This window comes from Callorhinchus milii, unplaced genomic scaffold (genome assembly GCF_018977255.1).
Source record: "Callorhinchus milii isolate IMCB2004 unplaced genomic scaffold, IMCB_Cmil_1.0 Scaffold4, whole genome shotgun sequence".
Taxonomy (NCBI): Eukaryota; Metazoa; Chordata; class Chondrichthyes; order Chimaeriformes; family Callorhinchidae; genus Callorhinchus; species Callorhinchus milii.
In genome coordinates, this window is record NW_024704745.1 from 66658620 (window position 1) to 66675795 (window position 17176).

Sequence of the window (17176 nt, forward strand, 5' to 3'; positions counted from 1 at the left end):
GTTGCGGAGGTGGGGGAAGGCAGAGTGGGTCATGGCGCAGATGTGGGGTAGAAAGGATAGTTGAGGGTCAAACAAGACCTCAAGGTTCCGGACTGGCTTAGTAAGGTGAAGTCATGGATGATGATGCTGTAAGTGCCTGAGGTCAGGAGGTGCTGACGGGAGCTAATCGGGAGAGCCTCTAATGTTTGGACAGAAATTCAAAGTAGTCCTGGGCTATTTCAAACTCACTTTAGAAATATATTTGCATGGTGTCACAGTCAAGCTCACAAGACAGTTTGAATGCAAATAGGCTGACAAAAGAAGAAACTAACAACCAGTCCTTGAGGTCACCTAAACATGTCAAACCATTTAACAACTTTTTTTGGTCAGCCAGGTGTCTGACACATGCAGAAACCCATCACCTATGTTTAAGAGTATCCAAACCAAGGTGAGGTTTCCATGATTCCACCTACACATGGAAATTCCAGAGATAGATTGTTGGAATTGATGCACTCTCTTCTCTCCCTGGAGGGACGCATCTTGCGTACCTAATTCTGGAAAGTATTAGGCGCGGGTTGGCAAGAGACAAGGCTTGGGGACCCGAGTGCGCACTGGGAAACTGAAGTCTAACCTGGTAAAACCGCATAACTTGCTAATGATCGCTGTCTGGCAAGTTTTCCTGCTGCTTGTCCAGCTAGGACCATCCTGTTAACAATTTAACAAAAGTGCTCAGCATTTTTACAAAGAAGTAATGCTCATTACCCAAGTAACTATTTTGGCCAGAAAACCACTGTAGAATCAACAAAGATTTTTTTTATTTTTTTCCCACATGGGAGTATTGAAAATTCAGCACATTTGAGTGATGAAAATCACATCAGCATCCCAGGACATTATTCGATAAGGTGAATTAGTCATTCCCTTCATGGCGGTTTGTCAGACCTGCTGTGAACAAACCAACTGCCACGTTTGCTTGCAATATAGTCGCTTACAATACAGACAGCAATCATCTGTGAAGCACTTTTCAACCTTATAGACACTATATGAAATTGCAAGGCTTATTATGATCTAAAATCCTAAGAAACAATTTGCTTGCACAATGCATAGTGCATCACAAAACAAAGTAAAACTTCAATAGAAGATAAGACCATACAGACGCCTCTTTTTAAGCATCACAATGTAAAACAAACAATAAAATAATCATAAACCTAAAATTGCACAGCAATTGTCGCCAACCTAATCTGTATCTCTGACGTTCCAACATTTCAGCAACATTTCAGTTAATCTTCCCAGGTTTAGACAGTATCAAAATACAGGTATCTGTTATTTAACCATGTGATATTTACTAAAGTAAATTTGCTATACAGTATTTCAATTTCACAACAATTTACACTTATATAGAGTCTTTCACGTGAGGAGACCGTCTCAAGGCTCTTCACACAAATGACTGGAAGCCTAAGCGGTGGAGGGGGGGGGGGGGGAGGGGGATGACAGCAATCGCAGTCGAGAAGATAGGAAGATAGAGAAGAAAGGTAGGCAGGTAGGAGGCGTACCAAAGAGAGGAAGTGGGTGAGGAAAGGGAAGAATGGAGAGAAATAAATAACAATTTTAGGTCTAAATTATTAAGTCTTTTTACAATCAAATTTGTCAAATCACTTCACCTTCCTACCTCTCCAACCTGCTTGCACCCCACTTCACGACCTGGTCAGCTGGCTCCAGCATCCTGCACTTCCCTCATCCCCTCCACCACTGGTGGCCATGTTTTCAGCCACTATGCCCTGAAACTATGGAACTCCCTTCGCCTTGCCTCGTCCTTCCCAGTCTTCAGATTATACCTGAAGACCTTTCTCTTCAACCATGCCTGCAGTCACCTCGCCCCTCCGCCTGACTTGGCATCAAGCCTCCCACTCTTTAAGCGCTCCGAGAGGCTACCGGGTATGAAGGGTGCAATGAATCCAAATTATTGTTGTTTGGAATGGTCAGTTGCACATTCTATGTCAAACATATTGGGAGGGGGAAGAGAAGAGGGGGCGGAGGGACTGTAAGCTACATTCCCAAATCGTAATCTCAATGGAGCAGAACTTCATGCCAAGCTGTTTTAAGAAATGGATAAAATGAACCACCTAAGAACCAGCAGTACAGTACATAAATAGATATCTTATTAAACATTCATGCTGCAGTTGTATTGCAGGTCTCTGGTTGACTCCAGCTTTTTGAGAAATGTGAGCAGCCAACACCAAATTACATAACTCGCCCCTTGTTTACTTCAGTCCACATTACAGAACTATGCTCACGAGCATGTGGATGCTGATAATATTTCATAATGTTAAAAGGGAGGCAAAGCAAAAGTCAGCTAACGTGATTAGCTTTAAGGAGAGGACCACAGAGAACTACTTAAACTAAGACAAGTAGGTAATCTTACACACTGCAGGTATGCAATGTGAATACATATCTACCCCGAGGCTCTAGAACTCTATCCCCCAGTGCCTTCGCCACTTCCTCCCTTTCCTCCTTCAAGGCCGGTCTCAAGACCTTTCTCTTTGGCCGTGCCTTCAGCTCCCGTCTCGACTCTCTACCCCCTCCTCGCTCCCTCCCTTCCCTCCCCTCACCCTGACCATTTCCACCCTCCTCGCTCCCTCCCTTCCCTCCCTCACCCTGAGCATTTCCCCCTCCTCACTCCCTCCCTTCCATCCTCCTGACCATTTCCCCCCTGCTCTGGTCCTGACCCAACTGTCCAGCGCCTTGGGACCTCCCGACGTGAAAGGCGCTCTATAAATGGAATCTTGTTGTTGTTGTATTGCAAACAGCAATTGTGCTAAATTCTTGATCAGTCGATCGTAAAAAGCACAAATCTGCAATACAATTGCCTCGTTAGAATACTGGAGCAGATCACTGACTATACACACCTTTAAGTTAGGACTGCAAGCTGCCTTGCTATGCTGCAGAACAGTCAAAAACATCCTCTCTCCCTTTTAGAATGAGACATAATTAACAATGGGTGCAGGGAGGTGAAGCGTAGATAAGCTCGAACAACAACTAGCGTTTATGTGGAGTCCTGTATGTTAATGGTTAGAGCACTCGCCTTGCAAGCGAGAGGACCATGGGTTTATATTGTATTCTGTGAAGCGCTTTGAGACCTCTCAATTTTTTTAAATTTTCCCCTCTGCTTCTTTTAACAACAACAAAATTACATTTATAGAGCGCCTTTCACATCCCAAAGCGCTGAACAGTCAGGTGTCGGAGTCCAAGCATGGGGGAGGGGTGATGTAGGGGTGAGGGAAGGCAGAGAGGTGGGAGGGTGACCAAAGGCACGATCGAAGAGAAGGGTCTCGAGACCTGCCTTGAAGGAGGCAAGGGAGGAAGCGAGGCGAAGGGACTGTGGGGGCAGAGAGGCTGAAAGCCCGGCCACCAATGATAGGGCGGGTTGGGCGGGAGACATGGAGCAGGCCGGAGCCCGATGAACGGAGGGAGCGGGCAGGTTGGTAAGGAGTCAGCAGGTCAGAGAGGTAGGAGGGGGCAAGGCCAATGGCCTTGAAAGTGAGGAGGAGGATCTTGAACTCGATCCTCTGAGGGATGGGGAGCCAGCGGAGTTGGGCGAGGGTGGGAGTGATGGGGTCGTGGAGCCTGGTGCGCAAGAGTACACAAGCTGCAGAGTTTTGGATGATCTGCAGCTTGTAAAGGGAAGAGTCGGGAAGGCCGATGAGGAGGGAATTCCTGTAATCGAGCCTCGAGTGGGTAAGAGTTTCGGCAGCCTGAGGGATGAGGCAGTGGCAGAGTCTGGCAATGTTGTGAAGGTGGTGGTAGGCAGTGTTGGTCATGGATTGGATATGGGGGAGAAAGGACAGTTCAGGGTCAATCAAGACACCCAGGTTCCTGACTGGCTTAGTGAGGTTGAGTGTGCAGCTGTGGAGGCTGATGCTGCCAATGCCTGAGGTGCGGGGGCGCTGGCGCGAGCCAATCAGGAGGGTCTCGTTCTTGCTGACATTGAGTTGGAGAAAGTAGTCCCTCGTCCAGGACAATGTCGGAACAGGCAGTCGGTCAGGACACCAGTAGTCTTGGAGTTGAGGGTGGAGGCAGAGAGATAGAAACAACTATTTAAAAAAAATTGAGATTATTATTATAATAATTCTTGCTCCTAATAATATAATAGCTCCTTATCACGTCTTCTAAGTGCTTCACAGAACATACTGTAAAGTGAATTGTCTGTATATTTTGTGGGTGAAACATAGCAGCCAATTGCGCACAGCAGTGTCCCACAAACAGCCATGGATTGAGTGCCCCAATTTTTTTTTGAGGGATTATTATTCCTGGAATAGAGATCCACCAATCGACTAACAAATGGGTTCATACTTACTGCTAGGTAAACAGAGACACGTGGAGCAAGCAAACTTGCCCAGCGTTTTGTCCTGCAAGGCAATCGAGCCCGGCTCCTCATGCTTGCGAGGTGAATGCTCTAACCACTAAGCTGCAGGACTCCACTGCCTCAGGGGCGCTATATTACATATACACACATATATATAAAAAATATATATATAATATATACACACACATACCCCAAAGTGCTTTTATATATTTGGTATATTTTATTTGCTGAATAAACCTGAATACTGTCAACCATAGTGCTAATGCCGAACTACATTCAAGCTGTCCTTTCCCTCCAAGGTACTGAATCAAGGAAGCGTCACCCAGTTACTGAAACAAGTCGCCATCTCCCAGCTTCGCCGCTTTTCTCACCGCTCTCTTTTCGAGTCCCTTCAATATAATTTTTGTCCCTCCTACAGCATTGAGACTGTCCCGGTTAAAGTAACCGATGGCATTCTCTCCATCTGCATTTAATGTTCCCTTTGACTCCTTGTTCTCCTCAATCTCTCTGCCACTTTCAACATCATTGACCACTCCGTCCTTCTCCAGTGCCTCTGCTCCCTGCTCCACCTCTATGGTTCGGTCCTTTTCTCCATCCATTCTTAGCTATACCAGTGTCTCCACTTCATCTTTTCCCATTGCCTCACCTCCTTCTCCCAGTCACATGCAGTGTTTCTCGTGGATCTATCCTCGGTCCTCTCCACTTCGCCATCTGTATGCTCAATCCATAGGCAAGGGACCCACTTACCATGTACATAATGACACCCACTCTCTCTCATACATGAAGTCCCGGATGAGTTCTAATTTTCTACAGCTAAATGTCAAGAAAGACTCTCCTGTTTGGTTTCTATCAACCCCTTCCCACTTCAGTCGCTAATCCCTCCTGTACAGGTGCTCACTTCACCTCACTTAGTCAGTGCGGAACCTCTGTATCTTGGTCAATCCCCATTGAGATTCTGTCCTTCAAAACCTACATCTGGACTCTCTTTCACTGTCTTTGCTTCATCTCTACAACATCACCTGCCTCTGCTGAGACCCTAAGCCATGCCTTCATCATGTCCAGGCTTAATTATTCCAACAACCTGCATGCCAGACTCCATCCAGAACTCTGCATGTCCTCTCCTGCACAAGGTTACAAGGGCCCATTGCCTCCATCCTTCCCGGCTTCCCATTATCTAGCAAATTAAATTCAAGATCTTCGTCCTCACTTTCAAATCCCTCTAAAGCCTTGCCCCAGCCTACACCTGCGACGTCCTATCCTATCTATTCCCTCATCTCAGCACCACCGGCCTATTTCATGTTTCCTGCCCAATCTGGCTCATTATAAGTGGGCAAGCTTTCAGCCATTCTGTCCTTGATCTCTGGTACTCCATCCCAGAGTTCCTCCCCTCCTTCTTCGCCTTCAACCCATGACAAAATATTTTACAACACACATCAAGGAAAACAAAAATCTCATATGGTACTTTATAGAGGTATACAAGATACTGAGAAATTAACCTCAAAATAGTACTTGAAGATGCCCAATACAACGGGACAAGAGGGTATAAGCTCAGAGTTGTGAAGTGCATTTCACCAGGAAGCGTTTCTTAACATGAAGTACTTAACAGGTGGAATAGATTAACAAGGGAAGAAACAGGACACTGTATTAATTTAACAAACAACTTCATAATGTAAAGGAAAGACAAGAGGATGGGTATTCTGGAAAGATAAAATCTCATCTGAAGGGCTTGCTTCACAGAATCATAGAATTATACAGCACAGAAGGAGGCCATTAGGCCCATCGTGTCTGTGTCAGCTCTTTGAAAAGAGCTATCCAAATCAATCTCACTCCCCTGCTCTCTCCCCATAGCCCTGCAAACTTGTCCTCCCCAAATAATTATCTACTGCTCTCTTAAAAGTTGTTATTGAATCAGCTTCCACCACCCTTTCAGGCAATGTATTCTAGATCCGAACAACTCGATGTGTGAAAAGATTTCTCCTCACCTCCCCTCTGTTTCTTTTAACAACAATTTTAAATCGGTGTCCTCAGGTTAACCTTCTCCTCTTAACCTTCTCTGCTCCAAGGAGAATAATCTGAACTTCTGTAGCCTCTCCTGATAACTGAAGTCCCTCATTGCTGGAACCATTCTGGTAAATCTCCTTTGCACCCTCCAATGCCTTGACATCCTTCCTAAAGTGTGGTGCCTAGAACTGAACACAGTACTCCAGCTGAGGCCTAACCAGTGTTTTATAAAGGTTCATCGCAACGTAACTTCCTGACTTTTGTATTCTATGCCCCTATTTATAAAGCATAGTATCCCGTATGCTTTTTTAAACAGCTTTATCTACTTGTCCTGCCATCTTCAAGGGTTTACTTATATGAACCCCCAGGTCTCTCTGTTCCTTCACCCTTTAAGATTGTACCATCAGCTTATATTGCCTCTCCTCATTCTTCCTCCCAAAATGCATTACTACGCATGTATCCACATTAAGCTTCATCTGCAACATGTCTGCCCATGTTACCAGTCTGTCTACGTCCATTTGCAGTCTGCTACTATCCTCCTCACTGTTTACTACTTTTCCTAGCTTAGTATCATCTGCAAACTTGGAAGTTGTACTCTCTATACTCAAGTCCATGTCATTTATATAGATCAAAAACAACAGTGGTCCCAATACCGACCCCTGGGGAACATCACTGCACACTTCTCTCCAGTCATAAAAACAACCGTTCACCACCACTCTCTGCTTTCTGTCTCCCAGTCAGTTCTGTATCCATGCTGAGCACTGTCCCTTTAATACTATGGGCTTCTATTTCGCTTACAAGTCTCTTTCGTGGCACTTTATCAAACTCCTTTTGAAAATCCATATAAACTACATCAACTGGACTACCTTCATCCACCCGCTCCGTTACATCATCAAAAAACTCTATCAGGTTTGTCAGACAAGATTTGCCTTTAACAAATCCATGCTGGCTGTCCTTTATTAACCCATACTTTTCCATGTGAAAATGTATTTGTCCCGGATTTATAGTCTCTAGAAGTTTCCCCACTACTGATGTTAGGCTGAATGGTCTGTACTGTGGCATTGGCTGCATCCTCTTCTTTTGTGAAGACAGATGCAAAGTACTCATTCAGTACGTCAGCCATACCCTCTGCCTCCACAAGATTTCCTCTTTGGTCCCTAATAGATCCCACCCTACCTTTGGCTAACCTTTTATTCTTTAAATGCTTATAAAATACCTTAGGGTTCCCTTTTATGTCACCTGCTAATCTTTTCGCATACAATCTCTTTGCCCCTCTTATTTCCTTTTTCAGTTCTCCTCTGTACTTTCTATTTGAAGATCTTCTGTATTTTGGACATGACATTTATCACAAGTCTCCTTTTTCTGTTTCATTTTAGTCCCAATTTCCTTATTCATCCAGGGGGTTTGGATGTCCTACCTTTCTCCTTCGTGGGAATGTATTTGTTCTGTCCCCAAACTATCTCCTCCTTGAAGGATTCCCATTGCTCGTTAACTGTTTTACCTGCCAATCATTCTTTCCAGTCCACCTTGACTAGGTCCCTTTTTAACTCATTGAAATTAGCCATCTTCCAGTTGAGTATCTTCATCTTTGATTGTTCTTTGTCCCTTTTCATAAATACCCTAAACCTAATGATGTTGTAATCACTGATGCTCTCCTACTGAAACCCGCTCCACTTGCCCCACTTAATTCCCCAGAACTAGATGCAGCATTGCTTCCTTCTTCGTTGGGCTGGAAACATACTGATCCAGAAAGTTATCCTGCACACATTTCAGGAATCCTTCCCCCTCCTTGCCCTTTACACTGTTATTTTGCAAGTCTATGTTAGGATAATTGAAGTCCCCCATTATCACTACTCTACTGGTTTTGCATCTTCCTGAAATCTGCTTGTAGATTTGCTCATCTATCTCCTTCAACAACAACAATTTATAGAGCACCTTTTACGTCGGGAGGACATCCCACTATTTAGTGGTCTATAGTATACACCTAAAAGAGTAACAGCTCCTTTTCTGCTTCTTAACTCTAACCAAACTGAAACAAACTAATATATAACAAATGAACCAAGGAAACTTACTAATTAACAATTATAACTCAAACTCAAGAGATTTCACTCCTTACTCATTCATACAACATTTCATAGAATGCTTAAAACAAAAATGTAGCTTTCATTAGACTGAAAGGACAACATCTCAACAAAAATTCAGCACTCCCTGAATACTATCTTAGTTTCAGCCCAAATATTTGGACATACTCCATTATCTCAATTGCTCACATAACCGCCAACCATGTGTATTAGAAAATATAAGATAGTCACTTCACCACAATTCTAGTCATCTTTCCCCTCCCCTTCGGCCCCCATCCATTCTTGGGTGCTCATCCAGCAATGTGAAGCACTTTGGGACATCCTCCTGATGTGAAAGGGACTATATAAATATAAATTCTACTGCATTGACAGTACCCTGGTTTCTGATACTGAGGCATTTTGTTAGTTAACACAGAGACTCTATTCATCAACTGTCCAGACATTTGTAGTTGAAAACTCAGCACAATGACCCAAGAGCCATTAACATGGTACTATAGTACTGAAAGATACTTGGGCTTTACATTGATAAACAATATCAGATACAAACAGGAAAGAAAGATAGAAAATGCATTTTTATCTCATTTTATCTTGTCAAGATGATAGCACTTCAGATAATTTTTGGTATTTCAGATAATTATTGTCAAGTGTAGCAATTGCATTTTTTTTAGTCAGCCTAGTGTCTGACACAGGCGGAAACCCATCACCATGCTTAAGAGTATAGAAACCAAACAATTCCATGCATGATAACTATACGTGTAAATTCCAGAGATGTTTATTGGAATGGAATGCGTGCTCTCTCCTTGGAGGGTCCCATCCTGCTTACCTAATTCCGGAAGGTATTAACCACAGGTTGGCAAGAACCAAAGCTTGGGTACCCCGCAGTTGGGGTACTGCTGGAGTTTAGTCAGCTAAACCACAAGTTTTCTTCCTGTTTTTCCGGCTTGGACCACCCTAATTAGGGCTTTGGCTTGCAGGGTTATTGGGAGCCGAGTGGGAAGAGTCCCTGCCCACAGTGACTGGTCTGCCCTTCCAAATCCTACCAATGAGCCAGGCTGCCTGTGCTCTCATCTGCAGTGCCCTGGAGTACAGGAGACCCGCCTGGCTCAGGGACCAAACTACCAAGACCTCCACAAAGAGTCAGCTCAATTCTGACATTCTGTTGCCAATCATGTCACCTTGGAGACGCTGATTACCTTCCCTCCTAGGAGGATAGTCACTAGTTGATCATTTGACATCTGAGAAGCATGGATTTGAGCCTTCACTAGGTGAATGGTAGGTATCAGGAACTCTTCTCTGAGCTTCTTGGTGGGCAATGCAGATCAGCATGAAATGCCTGAGAGCATTTCCACCATGTTCCTGTCTGCAGCTCAGACACACATCCCTTCCCATTGAGCAATGGTTACCTCTCTGCTAGCCGATCAAGGTGGATTCCGAGCGCTGGATGTATGAACGGTGTTCACAACTCGGGACTCCAGGAAATGCTTTCCAGCAGCTTCTTCCCAAACCTCAAGAGTTTCCTCATAAGCTATTTCCATTCAGCATGGTGGGAGGAGCTTTACAGGACAGCTAGCAGCATGCCAGCCACCTTGATGTTCTCGAGGTCCAAGTCCAATGCCATGTACCAGGCTTACCCAGCACTAGCTGCTTAATCCAGGTCCTCATGTGAGAGGCCTTCGCAAATAAAAGTGCCCGCTGTGAAGCCACCTTCGCCTCCAGGATGCTCAGCGACAGGTCAGTGTAGCTCGATCACTCCCTCCCTGCAGCCGCTTCCCATGTTTGCCACAAATCCACCTCACTGCTGGGACTTTGCAAATTGACCAGAGGAAGTCCTCTACTGCGTTCTTAGCAACTTAGCTCCATTAAGGAGGCCCGTTTGCACACAGGTCTTATATGCTGCAAGCTTGACTTACATTGGGACCTTGCTGTCCTTGTAGAACGAACACGAAGGCAAACACAGCAGCAAGGTCCCAAATCACCAATTTATCTGGAGGATGGGGCAACAGGGCACCAGGAAAAGCTTCCTTCTCTTTTCAAATAGTAACATGGGATCTTTAACATCTACTTGAGCAAGTATTTGGGAGCTCGATTTAACGCCTTATTCAAAAGATGACACCTTGAGTACTGCATTGGAATGTCAGCCTAGACTACAAGCACACGTCCCACACAGAAATCAAGTCACAAGACAAAGCAAAAGCCATTGACCTTGAATTTGATGAACCTAACCTTGCTTCCCTAAGTCGATCTGCAGCATTTTTTTGAGGAATTTCGCAGGCTTCAGTGAATCCAGAAACAACAGACTAATTTAACATTCATCATGAACAAGTCATTTTAATTGCTACAAAGAATTTAATTGCTACTGCACATTTCTAATCAACGTATTGAACTACAGACTTAAAGGACTGCGAAAGAATTTTTAAAAACATTTTCATCTGTAAAACCTCCAGATAAAGCTTTGGGTTATGCAAAAAAACAATACAGACAAGAACTCCCCTATACTTCCTCAATAATAAAACTAACCCTCAACATCATAGAACCATAGAAATTTACAGCACGGGCAGCTATTTGGCCCACCGTGTCTATGCTGGCTCTCTCTCACCAATTCTTTCAGAGCCATTTACCTGCCCTTTCCCCATACCTCTGCAGCTAACCCTTTTTAAGGTATCTGTCGAGTTCCAACTTAAAGACCGATATGGATTTTGCCTCAACTAGCAGAAGGGGATTCTATATTCTAATTGAGTGAAAAAAGATTCTCCTAACCTCTCCATTTGCTCGTTTACTAGCTATCTAAAAGTGATGCCCTCTGGATACTCACTGATCAGTGAAAGTAATTTCTTCCTATTGACTTATCAAAACCCCTCAAAATTTTAAACAACTTTTATCAGGTCAACCTTCCTTGTTCCAGCGAAAAAAGACCCTCCAGCGTCCACTTATAAGCCAAACCACTCATCCCTGATATTATCCTCTGGACCCACTCTATCATCTTGAGGTCCTTCGTAAAGTAGGGTGACCAATACTGGATTCAATGTTCTAACTGCAGTCTAACAATTTATATGACTTTAGCATTATCTCTTTGTTTTTGTATGCTATACCCCTATTTATAAAACCTAAGATTCCATTAGCGTTTTTGACAGCTTTGTTGACCTGCGTTCCCACCTTTAAAGATTTATGTACGTACACAAATCCCTTTGCTCTTCCACTCTTTCTAGCTCCCACCACATCATCTCAGTTTACTAACACATTGACACTATTGTAGTTTGGACTGTTGCAGTATATTTATTGTAGGTTTTCCACGTAATAATAATCCTTGCATTTGATATAGTGCTTTTCACATCATTGAGACGTCTCAAAGCGCTTCACAGAAGACTGTAAAGTGAATTGACTGTATATTTGCGGGAAACGCGGCAGCCAATTGCGCACAGCAGTGTCCCACAAACAGTCGTGGATTGAAGTGACCAATTTTTTTTTTCTTGAGTGATTATTATTAGGCGTGTGGAGTAAGGGAACTTGCCCAAGGTTTCGCCCTGCCGGGAATCAAACCCAGGTCTCTTGCTTGAGAGGCGAGTGCTCTGACCACTGAGCTACAGGACTCCACATAAAAACACCATCAAATACCGGAATTCCAGTGTAGGGAAGTATTACCAGCTCTTCGGCTACCTTGGTTTTCTTGCTCTTCTTCTCAAGAATATTATATTTATACCCATAAAATTGGTTATTTACTTCCAACAACAACAACTTGCACTTATATAGCGTCCTCCAAACAGTGTAGCGTCCAAAGCGCTTAACAATGGCGAAGCCGGACTCCAAGCTGGGGGGTGAGGTGGCCATAAGCACAGTCGAAGAGGAAGGTTTTCAGGCAGGTCTTGAAAAAGCGGAGAGACGGAGCAAGGCAGAGGGATTGAGGGAGAGTGTTCCAAAGTTTTGGGGCATAGTGGCTGAAAGCGCGAACTTCGATGGTGGAGCAGAGGGTGCGAGGGACGAGCAGGAGGCCGGTGCCAGTCGAGCAGAGGCACTGGGTGGTGGATTGGGGAGTGAGGAGGTTCGAGAGGTACGGAGGTGTCAGGGAATGAAGGGATGTGAAAACGAGTGTGAGGATCTTGAAGTCGATCCGTTTGGTGATGGGGAGCCAGTGGAGCCTGGCCAGAACAGGTAAGATGGCAGTATGGGGTTTGGTCGGGTCAGTAAGCGGACAGCAGAGTTCTGAATGAGCTGGATCTTTTGACCGGCGAGGAGTGCTTTTGAGTAATCCAGGTGGGAGGTGACAAATGCATGTACGAGGGTTTCGGCTGCATTTGGGGTAAGGTACCAATGTGGCGTAAGTGGAAGAAGGAGGTCCTGATGACGGACCGGATGTGGGGGAGGAAGGACAGCTGGGGTCGAACCGGATGCCTAGGATTGCGCACTGGTTCGGTGAGTATGAGGGAGAGCCCAGGGAGGTTGAGGAGTTCAGATCCGCAGGAGTGAATACATTGATGGGAGCCAAGGAGTATGGCTTCTGCCTTGTCCACATTCAGCTGCTACAAGAAGTTTGCACTCATCCAGGCCCTGATGTCTGTCAGACAAGCTGATAGAACATCGACGAACCTGTAGTTGGTGCTGGAGGAGGCAAAGTATATTTGTGTGTCATCCGCATACATGTAGACGTTACCCTGTGTCTGCAGATGACATTGCCCAGAGGGAGCATATAGATGAGGAAAAGAAGAGGGTCAAAGATAGAGCCCTGGGGTACCCCACAGGTGACCAGGCGGGGGCGGCAGGAGAAACCATTTGCCGAGATGAAATGGAGGTGGTTGGTTAAGTAGGACTCGACTTAGCTTCTCTGTGTTTTTCTGACTTAACTTCATGGCTGTTTGTAGAACATTCTTGTGCACAAGTTGGCTGCAGCATTTCGTCTTCAAAATATGCAGTCACTAAATTTTACAGTATACCCTGTGAAGTGCTTTGAAACATCCTCCTGACATGAAAGGTACTGTATCAAATCTAAAGGATTATTGTTTCATTAAACATAGTGGTTGTTGGACAGTCCTTTAAGAGGAAATTAACAATTAACTTTTAATTAATCAGACAATTAACTGGGAACCAATGAACAAAAACTAGGAAATATAAAAGGGATTCTGGGAGAACAACTGGGTTTTTGGTTGGAATATTCGATTATTTTTGATCTGAGAACAAAATAGTTACCTTTTACACCTGAGTTTTGAGGATCATTACAATGGTTACACTTATTCAAAGAAAAGTTTACACATCATGAATGGGGATCAGTAACGCATCCATGTGATGTTCCTAGTTTCATTTTGGAAAGTCAATTACATGTGATACGTTATACAAATTAACTTGCATTTATTTACATAGCATCCTTCACATGGGATGACATCTCAGAATGCTTAAAGTGTTATGTTCCATTTCCTAGAGCTTTATCTCAAGGCCCTTTACAGTAGGTATTGTCCAGTGAGTGTTTAAGATGAACCAGGATGGTTTTTGCAAGCATGTGCTCCCTGCTTTTTGGGGGGGCAAAAGCAGCAGCCATTTTTCCATACAGCAAGTTCCCCAAACAGCCATGAGGTGACTGACCAATTTATCTGGAGGGTAGTTTGCCAAGCCTTCTCATTTCAAATAGCATCATGGGATCTTTAAGGTCCAACTGATATGATAAACAGGCATTTAATATCTCTTCTAATGAACAGGGCTTATAACACTGCAGTGCTCCAGAGAACTGCACAGGAATGTCAGCATAAAAGGGTCCCAATGTGGGACTTGAATCTACCCAGAGGTGATAGTGCAACCTATACACACTATATAAACATATTGGGGAATAGAAAAATATTAGATGCATCCCACACATAAGGAAACACTTCATCCTGTCCTAACATTTATATTACGCAAATTCACAAACCTGTAACTGACATGACATGTGTACAATGCTCAACATTATCAATATAGAGATATTGGTAGATTATTTCCAACTGGTTACATAAAAGTAAAACAAGTTAAATATTGCCCTTCTACAACTTTAGAATTATAGTGCATTATTATTGCAATACGTTGCTTGAATTTTAAAAAGTTAAAATGAGTCATTTGAGTAGAAACATACGACTGTATACACAGGCTGCTCGGGATGAACCATGATGGCTTGTGGAAGCATGTGCTCCCTGGTGTGTCTCTCCCTCCCCCCCAACATCTCTAATCCAAACCCTAAAACAGTCATTCATTTATTGGTGATGACTGTTAAGAAATCTAAAATAGATTTGAGTCTTCAATAGAAACATTGAGACTCTTTGCACCCTTTTATATTTACAACTCCTCAGACAGTCTGCAAATGTATCAGTGTGTACTGGATCTTAAAGAGTGTAAAGGCAACGAATCTTTACCAACAGCCAACGATCCACGTATCCACTTCCCAAACTACCTGTCCTCACCTCATGAGCTACGACTTTAAGGTTAAATAAAACGCCATTTTAGAGCTTAAACGGAGAATATTTAAAGGCAAAAAAAAAAGTTTCAGTTATATAAGAAAAAAAAACGGCTGTATTTCAGAGCTTCTGGTGGTTTTAAATGTCCTCCAAAACGAGTTTCTTCGTGTTATCCTCAGTCAAATGTTTTTACCCCCAAAAAAATACAGTAACTGAAACAGGACCAACCGATGGGGAGGGCAGAGGGGGAGAGGGGGAGAGACAATATACATCTGAACGGTTTTCTCGTTTGATTTGAGAGAGAAAAAAAGAAACCAACTGCAGAAGCCATAGGGGACCCCCGGTTATAAATACACAGTGTAGTAAAGGAGAGAGAAGAGGGCCCCCGGGCCGGGCCGGGCCGGACCAGACCAGCCCCCGGGGAGGGGGAGAGGGAGAGGGAGCCCTGGGGTCTGGGGACTGCGCCACACTCAGCCCCCCCTCCCCTCCCCTCCCTCAGCCCCGCGGAGACACCCGGAGGCGCCTCTGCCAGAGGGGGAGAGAGGCGACAGACGGCCCCCCGGTCCCCCCCGGGATGGGGCGGGAGGGCGGTGCACGGCCTTACCATTAAAACTTTGGCAGCGCTCTCCAGCTGTGCTATCACTTCTGGTGCATTATGAGCCGCCATCATGGCCTCTTCAATGACGCGCCATGCGGGGCATTGTGGGACAGAGCGGCGGCGGCGGCGCTCCCGGAGGTCCCATAGCTACACCGTGTACACACCCCCTGTACACACACACACCCCGTGTACACACCCCCTGTACACACACCATACACACACCCCCTGTACACACACACCCCCTGTACACACACCATACACACACCCCCTGTACACACACCATACACACACCCCCTGTACACACACCATACACACACCCCCTGTACACACACACACACCCTGTACACACCCCCTGTACACACACACCCCCTGTACACACACACACCCCCTGTACACACACACACACCATACACACACCCCCTGTACACACACACACACCCCCTGTACACACACACACCCCCTGTACACACACACCCCCTGTACACACACACACCCCCTGTACACACACACACACACCATACACACACCCCCTGTACACACACACACACCCCCTGTACACACACACACCCCCTGTACACACCCCGTGTACACACACACACCCCCTGTACACACCCCCTGTACACACACACACCCCCTGTACACACACACACACACACCATACACACACACACACCCCCTGTACACACACACACACCATACACACACACACACACCCACCCCCTGTACACACACACACACACCCTGTACACACACCATACACACACCCCCTGTACACACACCATACACCCCCTGTACACACACACACACACCCTGTACACACACCATACACACCCTGTACACACACCATACACCCCCTGTACACACACACACACACACACACCCTGTTCACACACACACACACACCCTGTACACACACCATACACACACCCCCTGTACACACACACACACACCCTGTACACACACACACCCCCTGTACACACACCATACACACCCCCCCTGTACACACACCATACACACACCCCCTGTACACACACACCCCCCTGTACACACACCATACACACCCCCCCTGTACACACACACCCCCCCTGTACACATACCCTATACACACACACACCCTGTACACACACCATACACACACCCCCTGTACACACACACACCCCCTGTACACACACACACACACACACACCATACACACACCCCCTGTACACACACAGACACCCTGTACACACACCATACACACCCCCTGTACACACACACACCCTGTACACACACCATACACACACCCCCTGTACACACACACCCCCTGTACACACACACACACACCCTGTACACACCCCCTGTACACACACCCTGTACACACACACACACACCCTGTACACACACACACACACCCTGTACACACACACACACACCCCGTACACACTCACACACACCCTGTACACACTCACACACACCCTGTACACACACCATACACACACACCCTGTACACACACCATACACACACCCTGTACACACACCATACACACACCCCCTGTACACACACACACCCCCTGTACACACACACCCTGTACACACACCATACACACACACACGCCATACACACACCCCCTGTACACACCATACACACACACCCTGTACACACACCATACACACACCCTGTACACACACCATACACACACCCTGTACACACACCATACACACACCCCCTGTACACACACACACACCCTGTACACACACCATACACACACCC

At 45.5% G+C, this 17176-nt stretch overlaps 1 protein-coding gene across 1 annotated transcript in view; it reads right to left on the bottom strand.

Moving 5' to 3' along the window:
- The window catches only part of xpo4 (exportin 4), a 75680-nt gene extending 60098 nt beyond the window's left edge, over nt 1-15582 (bottom strand). The window contains exon 1 of the mRNA XM_042334188.1: nt 15433-15582. Coding sequence (XP_042190122.1) covers nt 15433-15498 — 66 coding nt within the window. The 5' untranslated portion in view covers nt 15499-15582. The remainder of the gene's footprint in view (nt 1-15432) is intronic.
- Nucleotides 15583-17176: the final 1594 nt, after the last annotated feature.